At 34.7% G+C, this 20,894-nt stretch overlaps 2 protein-coding genes across 5 annotated transcripts; both read left to right on the plus strand.

Annotated features, from left to right (window-relative positions):
* The first annotated feature begins 5,408 nt into the window (after positions 1-5,408).
* Positions 5,409-7,510, plus strand: LOC126689743 (probable pectinesterase/pectinesterase inhibitor 21). The gene is made up of 2 exons (XM_050384929.1): positions 5,409-6,492; positions 6,649-7,510. Exons 1-2 carry the CDS (start codon positions 5,442-5,444, stop codon positions 7,338-7,340), a joined length of 1,743 nt encoding a protein of 580 aa, XP_050240886.1. The 5' UTR covers positions 5,409-5,441; the 3' UTR covers positions 7,341-7,510.
* Positions 7,511-12,913: 5,403 nt separating this feature from the next.
* Positions 12,914-18,498, plus strand: LOC126689005 (condensin-2 complex subunit H2). Of its 4 annotated transcripts, none has more exons than XM_050383970.1 (11): positions 12,914-13,391; positions 13,489-13,588; positions 14,998-15,107; positions 15,182-15,324; positions 15,412-15,844; positions 15,935-16,113; positions 16,189-16,362; positions 16,462-16,560; positions 17,193-17,294; positions 17,441-17,599; positions 17,812-18,498. In XM_050383970.1, exons 1-11 carry the CDS (start codon positions 13,217-13,219, stop codon positions 18,193-18,195), a joined length of 2,058 nt encoding a protein of 685 aa, XP_050239927.1. In that variant the 5' UTR covers positions 12,914-13,216; the 3' UTR covers positions 18,196-18,498. The 4 variants fall into 4 exon arrangements, with proteins under 4 accessions (XP_050239927.1, XP_050239928.1, XP_050239929.1 ...); XM_050383971.1 differs by having other exon boundaries at positions 12,915-13,391; positions 15,938-16,113; XM_050383972.1 differs by having other exon boundaries at positions 12,915-13,391; positions 15,001-15,107.
* The last annotated feature ends 2,396 nt before the right edge of the window (positions 18,499-20,894 follow it).

The raw sequence follows: 20,894 nt of genomic DNA on the forward strand, positions 1-20,894 counted from the left end.
CACTATCGCCCTATAATAAATCTATATAATTAATCCAGCTCACCTCGTATTTATTTAGTTTCACTATCAAGCCCAACCTAAAACCTCTTCAGTTCAGCTTTATGGTTATATGTGAGCCTTTTCAACCCAATTTTCCTATAATTGTTTTTAACATTTATTTTTTTAATATTTATACTTCTCCAACCTTTTTCTCTCCCTTACCATTTCATCTCCCCACTACTTCTTCAATCTTTCTCCCTCCCATACCTTTTCATCTCCCCACTACCCTCTACATTAATATCATTCTTCCTCTTTCCCTTCATCTTCCTTTATTTTTGTCTCTTCTTATTCACACTCTCTTACTATAAATCTGTCACTATCTCCTATATTCTATGCATAGTTTTCCCTCACAAAAAAAAAAAAAAAAAAAAAAAAATGGTTCCCTCTCTCTCCCTCTCTAAATTTTTTGGTGGATTTTTTTTATTTTTCTTGCATCTTTATTTTAGGTTGATAATTTTTTATATTCTTTAAAACTCTATTTTGGGTTAATGCGATTTAGTTTTGTTTTTTAAATTGTTGTTGTTGTTGTTGTTGGTTTTTTTTTCTTTTTCCTATAATTGTTTTTAACATTTAGTTTTTTAATATTTACACTTCTCCAACCTTTCTCTCTCCCTTACCATTTTATCTCCCCACTACTTCTTCAATCTGTCTTCATCCCTTACCTTTTCATCTCCCCACTACCCTCTATATTAATATCATTCTTCCTCTTTTCCTTTATCTTCCTTTATTTTTGTCTCTTCTTATTCACACTCTCTTACTATAAATTTGTCACTATCTCTTCCATTCTATGCATAGTTTTCCCTCACAAAAAAAAGGTTCCCTCTTTCTCCCTCTCTCTCTCTCTCTCTAAATTTTTTGGTGGATTTTTTTCTTTTTCTTGCATCTCTACTTTAGGTTGATAATTTTTTATATTCTTTACAACTCTATTTTGGGTTAATGCAATTTAGTTTTGTTTTTAATTTTTTTTTTTATTCTCTTTAATAAATGTTATCCTATTGTGTTCTAAAGAATTAAATATAGCATATAAAAATATAATATTATTCTATTACATAGCATGATTTGGATAATTTGATATTTATTTTGTTACATAATATTATTTTTTATAGTGCTCAATTTAGATGTTAAACTATGAGACTTTACTAATTTTTGTTTATTTTCTAATTCTTTGTGGTAGACAAATTACTCTTAATAGTTGTATTAGAAGTTCTCTATAATGCCATTTATTTAAAAAAAAAAGCAAAGGTTAGCCAAACGAAAATAATCAGATAGGTGACAAATTTTAACTTTTGCAATTTTATTTTAATTATTATTATTTTATAACAATGCATGTATAAAAATTTAATTTTTAGATTTTGCTAATAATTTTTTATTGGATAATATGTTTTGGGTGGCCGAAATTATAATTTCTACAAAGAAAATAATCTTAATAGATTATCAAAAACTAAATTTTATCCTAATATTGGTTCAACTAATCATTGTTAACTTTTATTAATTTTTTTTAGTTTACGTTTTTTTGATGTTTTGGATTGTTCCTATATTACATTTATGATTGTTCCTATAATAAATAAAAATATAATTACGAAATACATTACTCATTATTAGATTAGTTTAAATTGTAAAAAAAAAAAATTAATAAAACCACCATAAAAATAATTATCACGCGCAATGCTTGGGTTTGTGGCTAGTTATCAATAAAAGAGCTTCCTATTTTTAAAGAAGTGATAGGATAAATTTAGGTACCAAAATGATGCATATGAGTAATCGGGACTTCAATGATATTGTAGTTCTGACTTGGTCTGCGAACTTTACCACAGTGACTTCCAAGTTTTTAGGAACTAAAATGATGCATATGAATCATATCTCTCAGTCTCAGATAAACTACAAGGATAACAAATTTAAAAATAAATAAAAAATAAAAAAATCAACTACTTGGATAACAAATAATAAAATAAAGGCGTAAATGCTCTTTTCATCCCTACATTTTGGGGTGATTTCTATTTTGGTCCCTACATTTCTATTTTACCATTTTTAGTCCCTAAACCAATTAACGCGTGTCATTTAAGTCCTTACCGTTAGCCAATTAATAGAAAAGCTGACGTGGCTAACAAAACACCTTATTAGCTGATGTGACGCTGACGTGGTGATTAAAATATTATTTAGCATTTTTATATGCCACGTCAGCATTTTAATTTAAAAAAAAAAAAAGTTATTTTAGACAATTTAAACCAAAAAACAAAATTAAACTCAATCCCAAGACCCAGAAAAATTAAACTCAATCCCAGGACTTCTCAAACCCAGAAAAACTAAACTCAAATCAACCACTCACAGCACAGCACGGCGAGCTGCTAAACTCAAAAACTAAACCCAAGACCCACGACGAGCTGCTACCTACGGCGCCACAAACCCAGGTCCACCCACAGCACCACAACCCCACGCTGATGTCCACCGTGACAACCCAAAATCTCAGATCGACTGCCACCAAAACCCAAATCGCAACCTACACGTCACGCTCCTCAAAACCCAAACCCAAATCAGTTATGCTCATTCTCCACAAATCAAAACCCAAACCCATAGATTGGCTTCACCAGCGACAGATCAAAGATGTTGGAGGTGGGTATGGCTTCGGAGAGTGGGGTGGAGCTGTGTCGGAGTGGCGTCGGAGTGTGGGGTGGAGCTGTGTCGGAGTGTGGGTGGACGTCGGACCTTCGATGAAGTGTGGAGTGGAGAAACTTCAATCTGTCGTCGGTGTGTGGAATGGAAGCAACTTCGACGGAGTGTGAGTTTTGGGGCGAGCAAGAGTGTAGGGAGAGAATAAGCTCGTTGAAGAAATGGAAGCAGCAACAGCAGCCATTTTTAGTTTTGGCTCAAATGAAATGAAAGAAGTGGCAAAGAAAAGTATTGGGAGTTTTTTAACCCAAACCCAGATCTGCTCCAAACCCAGAAACGACGCCATTGGATCTGCTCCAAACCCAGATTTGCTCCTGATAAGAACATAAAAAAGGAAAGGAAAAAAAAAAACCATTTAGATCTGGGTTGGTGTTTGTGTACAATTGATTTTTGTGGAAGAATTTGTGTACAAATTTTGGAATATTTTGGGTTTCTATTCTTTTGTTCTTGGGATGAATATTCTGGGTTTGTTGTTCTTGTGTGTTCATGATCAAGATGAATATGGAATAGGAATTTGATAATTTGAATGTGAAATTTATGAGTTTATGGGTTTCTAATCTTATTGTTCTTGTTCAAGGATCTGAGATCTCCATTAATATGATTTTTTGTTTGTAATTCTATTTGTAATTCTTTTTATTTAGTTAAAATTAATTTTTTTAATTTAGATGCTGATGTGTCTTTTTTAATGTCAAAATAGATTTTTTTTTTAATTATTATTTTAATGTGCCGTTAGCCAAATCAGCTTTTTCTGTTAGTTGGCTGACGGTAAGGACTTAAATAACACGTGTTAATTGGTTTAGGGACTAAAAGTGGTAAAATAGAAATGTAGGGGACCAAAATAAAAATGACCCCAAAATGTAAGAACGAAAAGAGCATTTACGCCTAAAATAAATTAAAAATTATTGTCCTGCCAATTTAAAAATCTATAACGTATATATCATGAATGCGCGTTGGAAGGTTGTAAAGTTCAAGTCATTGTCATAGACTCATAGCAATCTTTTTTTTTGGGAGAAGAAGCTCATATCAATCAAGTTCATGTATTTACTTTAGATTAATTTCAGTGCAAATATAATAATAATCAAAGATGAGATCTAGGAAGCACGGACACGAACACGGGTATAGATACGACACAGTGACATGAGTAATTTTTCAAAAATTATTTACAATTTTTGTTACCTAAACTTTGTACATTAGACAACATTAGACATGGTGACTTCAAAGTTTAGGTACCAAAATGTTGTATAAGAGTAATCCAGGATATCTTACAAAGTAGTACAAACAGCTAGGATAACAAATAATAGGCGCTCAAAGATTCATATTTCCTGCCAATTTACAGATTTTAAAACCTACATTATGAATGTGCATTGAACGGTTGTAAGGTTTAAATTTCAAACTCAAATAATATGTATAACAATAATGCTAATAATGCTGCCAAGAGCCTAATAGTTCAATTGGCATATCTTAATGTTTCCAATAGAAATATTCACAATTCAAATCCCCATTTTCCCAACAATTGAATTACCAAAAAAAAAGAAAAAAAAAAAGACAATAACACGAATTCATTGTAAAAATGACGAGAACTTCATATGAAGTTGAGAAATTAAAAATGGTTCATATAGAGTAGGCCTATATTGAAAGCAACTTTTATTGGAATGAACAATTAATTTAAAGAAGTTACTTGATTTTTGGGTTGGGTGGTGTATGGTGGCCACAGTTTAGCTTGGGTGGTGTTTCTTCACTTTTGGGTTGCTAGTGACCGTGGTGGAATTGGGTGTTTTCTCTCAATTATGGAAAAAATCGATTTTTTTTTCCTGAAAAAAATGTTTTTATTAATTTCTTGGATTTTTTTTCTTAAAAAAAATAAAAAATAAAAACAACATAATGTGATTTTGGGACCCAAACTGCATATCACCTAACGGACACTTATAAGAGGACTTATTTAGAAAACAAATTAAAAATTGAAGGATTGAATTGAACAAATTCAAAGTTAACATAACTTAATCGAATTTAAGGCAAAGTTAATAGGTATAATTTGTAATTTAACCAAAAAAAAATTATTTGACATGTTTTTTTTTTTTTTTTGAGAAAGTTATTTGACATGTTTTATATGGTTAAAATGACAGAAATTTAAAAATAACGCATAGGCCTTTTATAGTATAAAGTTGGTAGTTTTACTCATCAAAAAGAGAAGGTTGGTAGTAATTTACTAATTTTACCAATTTTCATGGCTGAAACCATAATAACATTCCCGTTAATGTAGTAGCACCAATTGAACATTTCACAATCAAATGCAATAAGAAATCTATCTAGACCAACCAATCCAATAGTACATTATAGATCGTAACATAATTTGTGTCGTTAGAAGGAGAAAGGCCATCCTTGAAGGAAGCCAATGTCACCACCAATTATTTGCGCAAAAAATGGACCAAACTAAACAGTAGTGGTTAGAACGAAGAAACCGTCTAAACGAGTAGTGTCTATTTCGTCGGGGATTTCTCACCTCACATTTGGTATCAGAAGAAACCGCCTATCAAATTATTCATCTTATATATATCTTGCTCCATTGACAATTATCTACAATACCAGAGCCCAAGGGGCATAGAAAAAAAACTGTCAAAGAAAGAGAGCCCCAGCAGCTCTGACAGGCACAAAAAAAAAAATCAAAAAACCAAAAAAAAAAACAAAAACAATACTCAATTTGAATTTAGTTTTGAGTCTTAATTGATTTATCAAAAATGACTTTTGGTGGATACAAGGATTCTCCCAACCCTGGACACCAGAAAAAGAAGAAGATTGCTATCATTGGTGTCTCTTCTGTCCTTCTTGTGGCTATGGTGGCTGCTGTAGCTGTTGGTGTTACCCGTAACCATGGCTCATCCAAAACCGATGACAATGCTAACAATGGTGGAGATGTTTCAACTTCAAATAAGGCAATCCAAACCCTTTGCCAGCCCACTGATTACAGAGAAACCTGTGAGAAGACATTGACCTCTGCAGCTGGAAACACCAGCGACTATAAAGCACTTATCAAGGCGGGTTTCCAAGTCGCGGTTGAGGAACTCAACAAGGCAATAGCAAACTCAACCACATTGAGAGAGCTTGCTAAGGATTCCAGAACCAACCAAGCCCTTGAGAACTGCAAGGAGCTCATTGAATATGCCATAGATGATCTTCAAGAATCTTTCGACAAGATTGGAGCTTTTGAATATAGTAAGTTGGATGAGTACCTTGCAGACCTCAAGGTTTGGCTCAGTGGTGCAATCACTTATGAACAAACTTGCTTGGACGGGTTTGAGAACACAACCGGTGATGCTGGTACAAAAATGAAACAGGTTTTGAAAACAGCACAAGAAATCACTAAGAATGGCCTTGCCATGGTGACTGAAACCACTCAGCTCTTGACCAATTTGAACATAGAAAGCGTGAGCAGGAGGCTTCTTTCTAATGATGACCAGCGCAGACTCCAAGAGCCGGCAGACCATTGGTTCTCTGAAGGGCAGCGCAGACTCCTTGCCGCCACAGTAGATAGCATCAAGGCTGATGTTGTTGTAGCCAAGGATGGAAGTGGCAAGTATAAGACTATAAACGAAGCATTGAAGGATATTCCATTGAAGAGCAACAAGACCTTTGTGATTCACATCAAGGCTGGTGTCTATGCAGAGCATGTGATGATTGAGAAGAGTATGACCCATGTCACGTTTATTGGTGATGGCCCTACAAAGACCAAGATCACTGGAAGCAAGAACTTTGTTGATGGAACCCCCACATTCAAGACTGCTACAGTTGGTAAGTTTTTTACACTACATTTAAATTATCATTTCTATTTAGTATCTATTTCATGGATTGAATTAAATATTATAAATTTAAAAGTGTATCTAAACTTGTATACCTCACTATTTTTAGTGGTACTAATGCTTAATCACTTTCATTTGGTTGTTGCAGCTGTGGTTGGAAACTACTTCTTTGCCAAGGACATTGGATTCGAGAACACAGCAGGAGCCGAAAAGCACCAAGCTGTGGCACTCCGTGTGAGTTCCGACATGTCTGTCTTCTTCAACTGCCGAATGGATGGGCACCAAGACACCCTCTACGCCCATGCCCACCGCCAATTCTACCGTGATTGCACCATTAGCGGCACCATTGACTTCGTCTTTGGCAACTCAGCTACTGTGTTTCAAAACTGCACCATGTTTGTGAGGAAGCCAATGGATAACCAACAATGCATTGTCACAGCACAAGGCAGGACAGATAGGCGTGAGCCCTCAGCACTTATCCTCCAAGGTTGCACCATTGCAGCTGAACCAACTTACTTAGCTGTGAAAGATATCAACAGGGCTTACCTTGGTAGACCATGGAAGGAATTCTCAAGGACCATCATCATGCAATCAACAATCGGTGCGTTTATTCAGCCTGAAGGGTGGTTGCCATGGATGGGTAGTTTTGGTCTCAACACTTGCTTCTATGCTGAGATTGGTAACAAGGGTCCTGGTTCTGATCAAGCCAATAGAGTTGCATGGCGTGGTGTTAAGAAAATTACTCTGGACCATGCAGCGAAATTCACACCGGGACGATTCATTGGAGGTGATAAGTGGATTAAGCCCACTGGGGTTCCCTACACTTCTACCTTGCTGTAATTACAAGAGGAATTCATACGCCCAGCTAATGGTCAATCAGTCCTTTATACAAATTAAGGATCCGAAGTAAACCACATCATACTTAATTATTTTTATCTAAGTAATTCTTTTTTCTTTTTTCTTTTTTGAAGTCTTTGATGACTATATATATATATATGTAGCATTATACGTTTAAGTAAATCAAACACAAATGAGAGAAATTTGTAACTTTGGGACTCTCCAGTTTGAGATTGAACATAGAAAATTATGTACGATTCATGATTAATGAGATATCATCTTTTTTTTTTCTTTTTCTTTTTTTATTATGAATTTTGCAATACTATTCCTATCACACAGTACAAAGTTTTTGTTTGCTTTGCATGAATGTTGTTTTGTTAAATTGGGATTGGTGATCTTTACTGAAAAATAAGAGTAAAGAACATCAATTCCAATTTAACAGTTTCAAATGTAGTTAGTGTTGGCTCAGAATTCATCGTAAAAGACTTATGGATCTATGACATAATAACCTGTAAAATTTTTTTTTTTTCTTCTCTATTGATCATGGATTAAATTCAATATTTCTATTGTTAAACGAAGAGTGATCACTTATAACAAAATTTGAAATTGATACTTTTCTCAATAACAGATGAGATGAACAATTTCCTCCTCCAGACATTCCATCCTGATGAGGTTCGGAAAGCGCTCTTTCAAATGCATCCCACCAAGTCCCCAGGCCGGGACGGTATGCCTCCACTCTTTTTTCAAAATGATTGGAGTATTGTTGGTCAGAATATAACTGAGTGTGTGTTAAATATCTTGAATACTAGTGTGATGCCCCCTAAATTCAACGATATCCATATCTGCCTCATCCCAAAAACCAAAAAATCCCAAAAAAATCACTGAATACCGCCCCATAAGTTTATGCAATGTGGTTTCTAGAGTCTTAGCCAAAGTCCTAGCAAATCGCCTGAAAAAAATCCTACCTGAGATTGTTAGTGAAGCACAAAGTGCCTCTGTCCCTGAGAGACTCATCACAGACAACGTATTAATTGCCTTTGAGACAATGCACCATGTCAAACAGAGAAGAAAGGGAAAGGAATGTCTCATGGCAATCAAGTTAGACATGAGCAAAGCATTTGATAGAGTAGAATGGGAATGTTTGACTAGGGTAATGCAAAAAATGGGATTTCATGATCGGTGGATATCTATTATCATGATGTACATAACCTCTGTCTCTTTTTTTGTACTAATCAACGGGGAGCCGAAAGGCGAAATTATCCCTTCTCGGGGTATTCGCCAAGGGGACCCGTTATTGCAAATTCTATTTTTGTTATGTGCAGAAGGTCTTTCGACAATGCTCCAAAGAGAAGAGAGGTTGGAGACTATTAAGGGGATCTTTATTTGTCGGGGTGCTCCGTGTTTGTCTCATTTGTTTTTTGTGGACGATAGCAACATTTTTTGTTAGGCAAGTATGAGTGAATGTCAACAAGTTTGGGATGTTCTCCATGACTATGAGGCCGCATCTGTGCAGAAAATCAACAAGGACAAAACTTCCCTTTTCTTCAGCAAGAACACCAAGACTTCTACTCAAGTTGAAATCAAAAATCTTTTTGGTGCCCAAGTCATCAAGCAACACGAAAGATACCTAGGCCTTCCATCCTTAATTGGCCGAGGAAAAAAGAAGGCTTTTAACTGGATTAAGGATCAGCTTGGCCAAAAAATTGTTGGCTGGAAGGGGAAGCTGCTGTCCTCAGCTGGTAAAGAAGTCCTTATCAAGGTGGTTGCCCAAGCTACTCCTACCTATACCATGAGTTGCTTCAAGTTGCCTAACTCGCTATGCAAAGAACTCAGCTCTGTGATCAGCAAATTTTGGTGGGGACAAAAATCTGATGAGTGAAAAATATCTTGGGTCTCTTAGGACAAGTTGTGTAAATCCAAAGATACGGGCAATATGGGGTTTAGAGACCTAAAAACCTTCAAACTAGCTCTCCTAGCTAAGCAAGGTTGGCGTCTCCCCCAAAACACAAATTCTCTTTTCCACCATGTTTTCCAAGCCAAGTACTTTGCTGGCAGGTCTTTCCTTAAAGCTCAACTCTGCAAAAGACCATCTTTTGCTTGGCGGAGCATTTTGACTGCAAAGAGTGTGGTGGAAGATGGAATTAGATGATCTATTGGAAATGGAGACAAAGTGAAGATATAGAGTGACAAGTGAATCCCCAACCCCAAAACATACAAGGTCTTGACTCCTATAAATCCCCTAATGTATAATGAGAAAGTTTCTGCTCTAATTGATAAATAAAGCGCCGTGTGGAAATCTGAGTTGGTTAATTCCATTTTTCTTCTCCATGAAGCTTCAACTATTTTGGCTATCCCTCTGAGCTCCACTCTCCCTGAGGACCGTAGAGTATGGTCTGGCACAGCCAAAGGGGTGTTCTCGGTCTGAAGTGCCTACCATGTAAGCCACAAACAACTATCCAAGATCAATGTTGGGGAATGTTCGAATAACACCAGAATGAAGTCACTTTGGAAAGCAATTTGGAAGCTCCACTACCCAAACAAAATTAGAAACTTTATTTGGTGAGTGTGTAAAGACATCCTCCCAACTAAAACTAAGCTCAAAGACCGCAAGATTCCAGTGGAAGTGGAATGCGACTTGTGTGAAGGCGTGGAAATAGCGGGTCATACATTCTAGAGTTATGATATTGCAGCAGCAGTTTGGCAAATGACTAATGTCAAAGCTCCTGGCCTCATGGGCAACCCACCAAACTTCATGGACCTATTTTGGTGCGTAATGGAGGCAAAACCAGCCCAAGACCTTGAAGCTTTCGCAAGAATGGCATGGTTCCTTTGGAACAACCGAAATGCAGTGCGACATGGGGAAACCAATAGAACGGCCTTGCAAATTTTTGAGGCTTCAAGACTTTACTTGGTGGAGTTCCAAACCCACTTTATTTCTCCTAATGCCCATCAACCCCATGTCCCCACTCTATGGAGGCCACCTCCACCAAGTTGGTACAAGACAAATGTTGATGGGGCTGTTTTCAAAGAGCGAGGTTAGTGTGGGATTGGAGTGGTGGTTCGAAATGATAAAGGCCAAATAATGGGAGCTCTTAGCAAAACACTCTCATACCCGCTGGGAGCTCTGGACGCTGAAGCCAAAGCTGTTGAGATTGGCATAATTTTCTCCTGGGAGTTGGGCCTTAGGGAGATTATTCTTGAAGGGGATTCCCAAATTGTTATGAATGCCATTGCCAGCCATGACCCGGGCCCCATTTAGATCCAACAACTTGTTACTGGTATAAAATCTTGGGTGCCGAAGTTTAGAGCTTGGAAGACATCCTTCACGCGCAGAGAAGGGAACAAGGTAGCTTACCTCATGGCAAAACACGCCAAACAGATTTCTAAATGTACTATCTGGGTGGAAGATACTCCCCCTATAATTGCGTCTCAAATTCTTAATGATGTATCTGATTTGGGTTTCAACCTAGTTTAATGAAAGTTTACCAGCATTCTTATCAAAAAAAGAAAAAAGAAAAAAAAAGAAATTGATACTTTTCTCGACTTTTTGGCTAAGCCTAGGATCAATGATTTACTTATGATCGCTGGAATAAGTATATATGCAATCATAGAATTACTTTTTTTTAATTATTATTATTTTATTTGTTTGATAGAATTATCCTATCACTTATTATTATTATATATGCAATCATAGAATCACTTTTTTTTGTAATTTTTATTTTATTTGTATGATACAATTATCCTATCACTTTTATTATAATTATTATTAAGCAAAGTGCAACGAACTTGAGATTTTGTATCTTTGTATTGTGCCTTTATATATATATATATATATATAGGATTTTTTTTTAATAAATTTTAGAAGAATTGTATTGTGTGCTTTGGTTGGATTATTGGTAGTGAATATTCATGCCGGTCGCGGAACTTTATCAAAAGTAAATTCAGCTCCCCTTTTTCCAACTTTAACGGGCTGTCTTTGGGCCGTTTTGGTCCAATACATGAAGAACTCTTGAGAGCCCAATTCTTTCTAATTAACCTTTTTAATACTTCAAAAACTTTGATATGAATTCTAATTTTAAATTAATAAATTTTTTCTTTTAGAAAAATTTAACTTAATTCTTATAAATTTGAAATGTAAATATTTGGTGATAGACAAAGTATAGTGATGGACTATTAAATAGGGGAAAAATATACTTTTCCTCCTATATTTAGGGTTGATATAATTTGCAAATTTACCAAAAAATAAATAATTAGCAACATTTAACAATATGATTATATTTCCAATGATTTATATAATTTAATTTTTTTTTAAACAACATAATAATATTTTTATTACATTCTTCAATACAATCATGTCTTTAAATTCAATAAATAAAACTTAGATATAATATATTATGTACAATATTAGGTTCCCTAATATATTCTAACACTTGATTGTTTTGACCAATAAAATATAAATAGTAATATCTTTTTTAAGAAGTAATTAAATTCAAAATAACTTAGTGTTTGAATTCAATTCAAAAATAGGAAAATTATTAGGTACTCTTGGAATATCATAAATGTGTAGTCCTTCCTCTCACATGAATGGTGGGTCCCACCATGAATTTAATTAATGGGACCCACCATTAATGTGAGAGGAGGAAATACGCATTTATAATACTCCCGGAGTATATAACAATATCCCTCGAAAATAAGACCTAAGTTTTACTAGAATTCAATTGGGTAACTTATTATACAAGTGTATTAGAGTAAAGTAAAAATTTTGTCACAATTGTTACCATTCCAAAATACACACGTGTCATGTGACACGATTTGGGAACTCCAAGACTTTATACACTCAATTAATAACTCTTATCTTTGTAACAAAAAAAACATACACAAATCAGAAAAGTTCACAGTTTCAATCAATTTATTCCTTATTCATTTTGTTTGTGTGCATACTCTACTTAGTGACTAATAGAACATTAAGGTTTAGGACTTTTAAATGTTTGGATTCCTTTAAAATTGTATTGATTAACTCTAATAAAATCTTAAAAAAATCAAAGGCAAAAATTTTAAGTTTTAAATTAATATGATTTTAAAATACAATTGCATAATTTGAAACTAAAAATATTGTAAGATTTAATTAATAAGAATTTTAAAATATACATTGTAATTTGAAATTATAGGGCTTAACTTGAAACTAGAAATTTATAACTTTCTCTGTTTTTTTTCTTTGTTTCATAAAAAAAAACCTTGAAATTAATTGATTTAAAAAAAAAAATACAATGAGAAATTACACTTTATCCCCTTAAACTAGGATTCTTTTTACACTTATCCCCTAAACTAAATAAATGTACACTTTACTCCCTTAAACTATATCCTTTCTACACTTACCCTCTAAACTATGGGAATACACATTTTATCCCTCTAAACTATGAATTGTTTTACACATGCCCCTAAACCATGAATATAACTTAAGGGTAAAGCGTGCATTTTGATAATTTAGGAAATAAGTGTAAAATGAGTAAAGTTTAGGGGTTAAAATATAATTTCCCCAAAATACAAAATAGGGTCATAGGGATGGGAAGTCAAGACTCAAGAATGTTTAGATGCGAGCGGGAAAACGGTCAGCGAAACTTTTTGAATTCCCAATCTGCTCCTCTCTTTCTCTCTCTCTCTCTGCATTTTCCAGAACCCTAACTTAGTTAGCACAAGATTGAACACTACTCTTTCAATTCCTCCCATTTTCTCGGGAAACAAACAAAAACCCCCCCAACAACCCATTTCCAGAATTTTCTTCTACACCCTGAAACCCTAACCTCCGTTTTCGCTGCGCTAATGAAATTGGAGCAGCACCACCACAATCATAAGCATAATGCACAACCCTGTACAAGAAGATGAGTAACACTCGAGAAGAAGCAAGCGCAAGTGGTTACCACACGGTTCAGCCAGAGCGTGACCTCCAATCCAATTGGGAAGTCGACCTCGCCAAGAAACTCGAAGACTACCTGTTCAAGATTTGCTCCGGCGAAATCCCATACGACGACCACGCCCCAGTCAATTTCGCCGAAGGTTTCTCTCTCTCTTTCTCTTTTCAATTTACTAAATAAAAAAGAGTGTATTTTGGTTTTTAGGTTTCTGAATTTGGTGTTTTTTGTGGGAAATGTAGCTGCTTTGCTCCTTCAGGGTTCGGTTCAGGTGTATAGTCGCAAGGTTGAATACCTTTACTCTTTGGTTTTGCGTGCTTTGGAGTTCCTTTCTCAGAAGAGGTTTGTAAATTTCAAAAAAAAAATTTCTTTTTTTGGGTTTTTAATAGTTAAAATTGTTATTTGGGTCTTCTAGGTTTTTTGTATGATTATGTTATGAAATTGTAGCTTTCGGGTCATTATGGTTACGGGTGATAGGTGTAATTGAATAAAGTTTGGTTTTTTATGTTGGATAATGCCTGGGGGCTAACTTCAATTATTCGATTTTGAACTTTGGCCTAGTGGGTAGTCAAGAAGGGTTAAAGATTGTCTTTGAGAGCCGAATTTCTTGGCTTTGCTAACTACTTAGCCTATTAGGGGTGAATGCTGTTGGATTGGGTACAACTGGTTCTGGTGGGTGGGCAGTTGCATGTAGGTTTTACTGGCTAGAGGCAAGTTCAAAGGGCTCTTCTTTAGAAAGGTTCCCTACATTATCAATCCAAAAAAAAAAAAAAAAATCTTGACTTTGCTAGATTGGAAATATGTTGCTTTAGTTGTCGAACTACTTGCTGTAGTATGAAGATTAATATGTAATTGCAAGTAATCATGCCAAACGAATTGAGATTGACTTCCATTTTGATGGCCAATACTGAATTGAATGTTTTGGCATAAAGTGATGAGTTTTCATTACTTGGGGATGTACCTGGCAGAAATGTTGGAGATTTATATTAAAAACCTGGCTAATGTATTCAATACTTTTGCATATACCTATGAGAAAAAATACTTTTGCATATGATGTTGTTGAATTAAATTTAAATAAATGGCTAGACATTCGAATATTAAAAACTTGGCTGATGTATTTCAAATTTGTGAAATGCATAATTTCAATCATATTATGTTATATATTTTTCTCAAAGGGATGTGGGGAATCAAACTTCTTGAGTAAATTATTAGTCTCTTTGTTTTCTCTTTCTTTCTTTTAAAGATATATATGAGTGCCTGTGTGATTGTTTTGAGCTCGATTTGAAAGTTGAAAGATACTCATGCATCTGGAAAAAACCAAGTTTTGTTCCTTTCTTGGTAAGGTTAGTTTAAGTCACCAAAGTTTTCCATCTTAACATTATTAAATATAAGGCTGATGTTCCACTTGTTGCCTCGAATATAGATGTAATTAATAGCTTGATTAGACTGCTTTGAAACATCACTATCATCAAAGCTGGAAACTATGGGGTATCAAAAAAAGGAAATGCTATAATAAACTTTTGATCTTTGATCTGGTGGATGTTTCTCTTGCTGAATAATTGGTAACATGGATGGTTGAGGAAAAGAAACTTGTACTGAACATCATCCACTTGATATCCTTGGTAGTATATAATTACAAATGATATCTTTGGAAGTATGCTCCACTGCCCAAAATTCAAATGACCACAACTGTGCATTGAATCATGCCGACTTCCGCATATTAGTTTCAGTTTTATTTTTTATTTATAAAGCAGGCAGCAGGATCAGTCAGAGGGCACATCAGTTCAGCCTGAAGAAAGTGGTTCCCATGCAGTTGCTGATGAAGAAAACGATCTGTTTTGGGGTTCAGATGATATCCCAGGTAGCATGTTACTTTGTACTATGTCATGGTGAAGTTATATAGCAAGCATCAACTAAAAATTCTTCCATTTGCAGTGGAAGCAAAGACTTGCTTAGATAGTCCAACAGGCAAAGATGCTCATTTGAATCACTTTGTGAAGCCCCCTGCAAATCTAGTCGTTCTTGAAGGTGATTGCCTAGATACTACTGCTGATGGCGGGGAATTAGAGTCATATCTGGTACCATAGTTGCTTCATTTGTTAATAGATTGAGGAATTATTAGCATATGTATTCCAACTCATTAATCATATCATTTATTGTTGCAGTTGGCCACGAACGATCTTTACCAGGATTTTATTCTATTAGATCCATGCGATGCTGCAGCAGTTGATGAATTTTTCAAGGGGGATAAAGCTGGTAAAGGCCAAAATAGTGCTTACAGAGGCAGCTCAGCTCGCAAGAGCTTTCTATCTCCCACCAGACGTTCTGGGGGAACTGCACGTAAGTCATCTATTAGAAAGAGCCAGGATCCCAACCTCGTCCAATCTCCTCGGGTTGGTTGCAGCATTGATAATAATCGAAATGTTGAGCCAAACCCCCCTTCCCGTGATAATTTTGATGACAACAATTGTGGATTTGATATGGGCGATAGATATTCAGAACCTAGGGATTTGGATGATTCAGATGATGATGATGATCCATGGAAGCCTTTGAATCCCCATGAACCTGGAAACTTGAGAGTGAAGCCTTTTAAAAAAGGTTGCTGAAACATTTCTTTCTTTAGCTTACTTTGTTCTCAATTTCATATGCATGTAACACTTTGCTTTTCTATTTTTGTTTAATACCTAGCAGCGAAAGCTTTCAGAAGGAATAAGGTTAATTCTTCAAAGGGAGTTTCCATATCTACTCTTTTTCCAATTGCTAGATTGCATGGTACTATCAGTCCGGAGCTCACTGAAATCTGGGAGATGCGATCTCAAGCTTTTGAAAGACAAAGGGAGTTCCACTCTCCTCCATTATATGAAAAGGTACTTTTTCTTTCATAGGTTTTGTTCATTTAAATTGGTAGTTATGATTTATAGTTCCTGTTATTCTAACTGCAGTTACGGCAATCACTTACTAATGGAGGACATGAAACATTCAATGCCTTTAATAACCCTGAGGATGACACTGAGGACTGTGCATATGATAGCGGGAATCCTCATTTTGGGGAACCTGATTCTGACTTTCCGGAGAATATATATATGGATGAAGATGTACCTCTTCACAATGAAAAGGTTAGGAGAGATCAGCAATATGATTATGTTATTAATCATTACATCCACAACAAAATAGAATAATTTTGTTAGATTTTTTATTCATTGATCTTTACACAGCATGATGATGGTGCTGCTCACTTTGGTACCAATGAAGACTTTGGACATGAAGATCCCAATTCTCATGCAAGCCTGGAAGACCTTTGTCGCTCTCACCTAGTAAGCACAGAGTTTGTTGACTTTGCAACTGAGACACTATAGATTGTTTATACCATTATATCTGTAGGAGCTAATTTGATATCTCTTAGGATTCAATCTGTGTCTCAAGAATTTTAAAGCATGTGGTTGTAAGTCAATACTCATGTTTGAGAAAACAAGAAATTGGTTGAGTCTGGCTCTAATTTTTAATGGAAAAACATTAAACTAAAAAGCAGCTTCTTGTTAAAAAGTTTACCCTGCAGCAACTATTAAAACCAGTTATACTATTCACAGCACGGGGAGTGCAAAATACCACCATAAGATTAATTCTGGAAGTTGGAATGTTTGATGTAAAAGTGTCTCATTTGCATATTTGCATCCATAATTAATTTAGATACAGTTAAAACACCAGTAATCTTAAATAATGAACTTGCTTCAAATGCAGCTTTTTTGGTTCCCTATTTACAGTCCTATAAGATTTATATTTATATCTATATGCAGCCATCACTTTCTCGTCTAATGTCTGAGTATATTTGTTAACATTTCAGAGATTGCTGTGAGTTTGATTATGGGAGTCTGGTCTCTTTAACTTTGCAATCACATTTTCATCATTTATTTTTTGCTTTGTTGATTAACCATGTTTTCTCATGTAGGATGCTCTCCTTGCTAGCATAGCTGAAAATGAGAAGCAGACTGAATTGGCTGCTCGGGTTTCGACATGGAAACAGAAGATTGAGCACAACTTGGAGGAGCAAGTGAATACTATCACTTTTGCTTTCTTTTTGTCTTAACTACCACAATTTTTTTTTATCGATTGCAGCCAATTGTCATATTACATTATTCTTGCTCATTTAAATTTGTTTCTAGTAATTTGAATTAAAACAACCTATATGTCTGATAGGAATCATGCCCTCCATTTGATATTCATGACTACGGCGATAGGATTCTTGACAAACTATCCCTTGAAGCGCACAATGGAAATGTCATGTCTTTTGCTGATGTGGTAAAGGGACAAGAGAAGTACAATGTGGCTCGAAGCTTTTCTGCACTTCTTCAATTGGTAGTTCCACATCTAGCAAAATTTTATAATTTACCTTTTTTATTTCAAGGAATTGCTTCTTGATAAAATGTCAATTATATTCTAGTATGAAACTTTGAAAAGATGCTATTATATTTCCGCTATAATCTCTTATGGTGGTGAAATGATCCCCAAGGAATCAGATACTGCTTGGCCTATAGATTATAAGGAATTGTGATTCATTTTCTTTTCAGGTGAACAATGGAGAGGTTGATTTAGATAGGAGTGGAGTCGATGGCAAGTCCATCTGTTACACTGCTGTGAATCCTTTCCACGTTCGTCTCCTCAGCCATGACAAGAAACAGGAGGAAAAACAATTTCGATTTTCAAAAAAGAGAGCTAAATCTCCAATAGGAAAAGAATGTGCTAAAAGCAATAGGAACAAGCCTGGGAAAGATAAATCACCCGCCAATGATTCATCTTCTAAGGAATATAAATCAACAGAGGGGTCATCACAGCCAAATTGCAAATTTTCTGTGAAGCTAGGAAAGATCAGTGGTGTACGTTGCACTCCTGAAGGCAAGAGGAGACGAAGGTCAAGATTAATTGAACCAGTTGACCTACATTCTGCAGGATGAAATAGACATCAGTAACAAGTCGCCACTTTTTCTTGTCAGATGACAATTCAATACCTTTTGTTGAATCACTGAGGTCCATTAAAGTGACCTTGTAATTGCAGTTCTAGATTGCTAACAATTATTAGGTGTTACCTGTATTGTTTTCCGTTTAACCTTATTACCTGGATGTACTATATAGATCCTGTAACACCATGTATTTTTATCAATGCAGAATGATCTATTTGTAATATATACAAAGACCAATTTTCCTTCAGTATTGATTCGTCAAAAAATAAAATAAAATTCCAACTCTACTGCCCTTGATGTGATTTATTCACTCCTCTCTTTCTTTTATTTAATTACTTAAAAAAAGAAGAAAAATAAAGACTGGGTTTGTTTCCCATAACAGCCAGTTCAATTTATACCTAATCTTGTTCCTGATTAGCTATTATGGGATTCTAAGATCAGCCCCAGGCCCCCAACACATGTACAAGCTTTGTTCTTGAAGCAGCATGTGCATACGTGCGTGCAAGTGTTCTCTACATGTGCTTTCATGTATATAAAACTCAAATTGTGCCAAACATGGTTTACAATAATATCAAGCTACCATGATGAAGCAAAGTTAACTTTGTCGTGCAATGTAACCAATTTGTGTTTCCTAAAGTTTTTAATGTGGAGTTGGTTGGCTCTTACTCTGGATTGGCCAATCATCCTTAGTAGAAGTCAATGATTTAGTACGACATGTGGGAGTGGTTGTTCACTCTGCTCTGAATTTGTTAAAAGTCGGTGGCAAGAGTGGTTGTTAATGCTGCCTTGATGATGTTAAAAGTTGAGGTAATGATTGTGGTCGGTATTGAGGTACCTACCTTTGATATTATGGGGTTGTTGCCTAGTTTTTATAAAAGGATTTTACTAACATGTGCTCTTAAGACATATGTTAGTAAACTTTTTTAGGAAATTTTTTATAAAGAAAAATGAAAAATATGTTAACTTTTTTTTTTTTTTATGGCTTTTTCAATTCTCTATAAAATGTTTTAAAAAATGAATGATTAATGTGTGTCGGACTCTTTGTAAAATAATTTTGCAAAAATCACAATTGTGCTTGAGTAGATATCTAAATCATTATAATCTTAAAGAATATTGTTGGAGAGTAATGCCCTATACTATATGTTCCTTCTTTCCTTCTTTTTCTCTCCTTTTATGTTTGTATAACTGCTTGCGAGCCTTTTATTAATTCTCATCACTACTACCTTGGATACCTTTTTCTTTGTGAAAATATAGAAGATTTCAAAAATTGAATAACCTCTAGGTAAAATAGATCATCCAGAATTATGTGATTAGTAATTATAGATTTTTTTACCATATTTATCTATTCTTAACCATTTATTTATTATTATAAAATTATTACTAAATAAGGTAATATGCATATCTTAAATTAACGATTAAGATTAAATAAGTATCTTCACAATAAAAGAAAATAATAAAAAAAGGTTCGGTTAATGGGTGTCCTTAAGGCATTTGTTAATAAACTAATTTAGGAAAGTTTTGATATAATTTTTATGAGAAATATAAAAAATTAAAAAAAAATTAGTTCTTTTTTTTTTTGGAATTCTTTTTTCTTTTCTTATAAAAAATTTCAATAAATATTTCCTAAACTAATGCCTTTAAGACATTTGTTATTTTTAAAAAAATAAAAATAAAAAGATAATCCTCTTTAAATGTCATAAAATGTGAGAGTGTTTTTTTCCCCCAACTTTAAAGTAAACTAATACATAATATAAGCGATATTATAGGTGAAATCGTTAGTACACTTGATATAATATACATTTCGCTCGTATAAAGATGAATTCTGTTAGATTTTGCCCATAAATATTATTTATGTAAGAGGAAAGTATAGTTTTACCTCAAATGCTAGTGAAAATGTTACGTGTATGACATGACGTTCATGACAAAAAATGATTTAATAGTTATTTTACTTTCCAAAATGCATTCACATTTGCACACGGTATCTACAACATAACTTAGGGACGTTGTAAACAAATTTTATTGATTTTAAGTAAGAATAGATGTGGGCACGCAAGTTCATGTCAATGTCGTAATGAAGATGATAGAAAAGTCCCAAACTTAATCAAATCAAACCTAAATATGACAAATGAAGGAAATTACTATAAAGACTTTCAAAGTAACGTGGTTTCAACTTTCAACAACCTACGCGGATTACATTGGCCCACTTTAATAATTTTTTCTTAGCATTGGATATTTTTCTCTATTATTGAATCGTAACTGTGAAGCCCACACTACTCATCGTATCTGAACCGTTAAATTGGAGTCGGTGGTCTCCTTGCCGACGTGTTACACACACACATCATGGTCACTAAAGTCAAACTCCGAACTTTTAGTTTGACTTACTCCACTCCTTTGTTTACGTAGCTGCGCCACCAAAGGATATACTTTAGAACTTTACTTAGCCAACGAATACAACGAGTGAGGCTTCCTTGAGTGTATTCTCACCAACCTTGCTATGAGCTCCTCTTTTGATGGGAGTTTTAGGTAGGTTTCTAAACGAACTTAAGACAAACTGAGTCAAGCATTAAAAGTATAAATTTGTTTGTTTAATTTTATTTTGAATGCGAGCCTAACTTGAATTCATTATCAAACAATATTATATATTCAAGTTTGGTTAATTTTTTTGTTAAATAAGTTTGAACTTATTCACAAGT

Source organism: Quercus robur, chromosome 6 (assembly GCF_932294415.1).
Source record: "Quercus robur chromosome 6, dhQueRobu3.1, whole genome shotgun sequence".
In the NCBI taxonomy this organism is placed as follows: domain Eukaryota; kingdom Viridiplantae; phylum Streptophyta; class Magnoliopsida; order Fagales; family Fagaceae; genus Quercus; species Quercus robur.

Excerpts from the sequence above, each read along its gene's own strand:
- LOC126689743 (XM_050384929.1), top strand. The coding sequence starts at position 5,442 with ATGACTTTTGGTGGATACAAGGATTCTCCCAACCCTGGACACCAGAAA. Across the intron at positions 6,493-6,648 it reads ATTCAAGACTGCTACAGTTG|CTGTGGTTGGAAACTACTTC; the intron begins GTAAGTTTTTTA and ends TGGTTGTTGCAG.
- LOC126689005 (XM_050383970.1), top strand. The coding sequence starts at position 13,217 with ATGAGTAACACTCGAGAAGAAGCAAGCGCAAGTGGTTACCACACGGTT. Across the intron at positions 13,392-13,488 it reads CCCAGTCAATTTCGCCGAAG|CTGCTTTGCTCCTTCAGGGT; the intron begins GTTTCTCTCTCT and ends TGGGAAATGTAG. Across the intron at positions 13,589-14,997 it reads GAGTTCCTTTCTCAGAAGAG|CAGGCAGCAGGATCAGTCAG; the intron begins GTTTGTAAATTT and ends TTATTTATAAAG.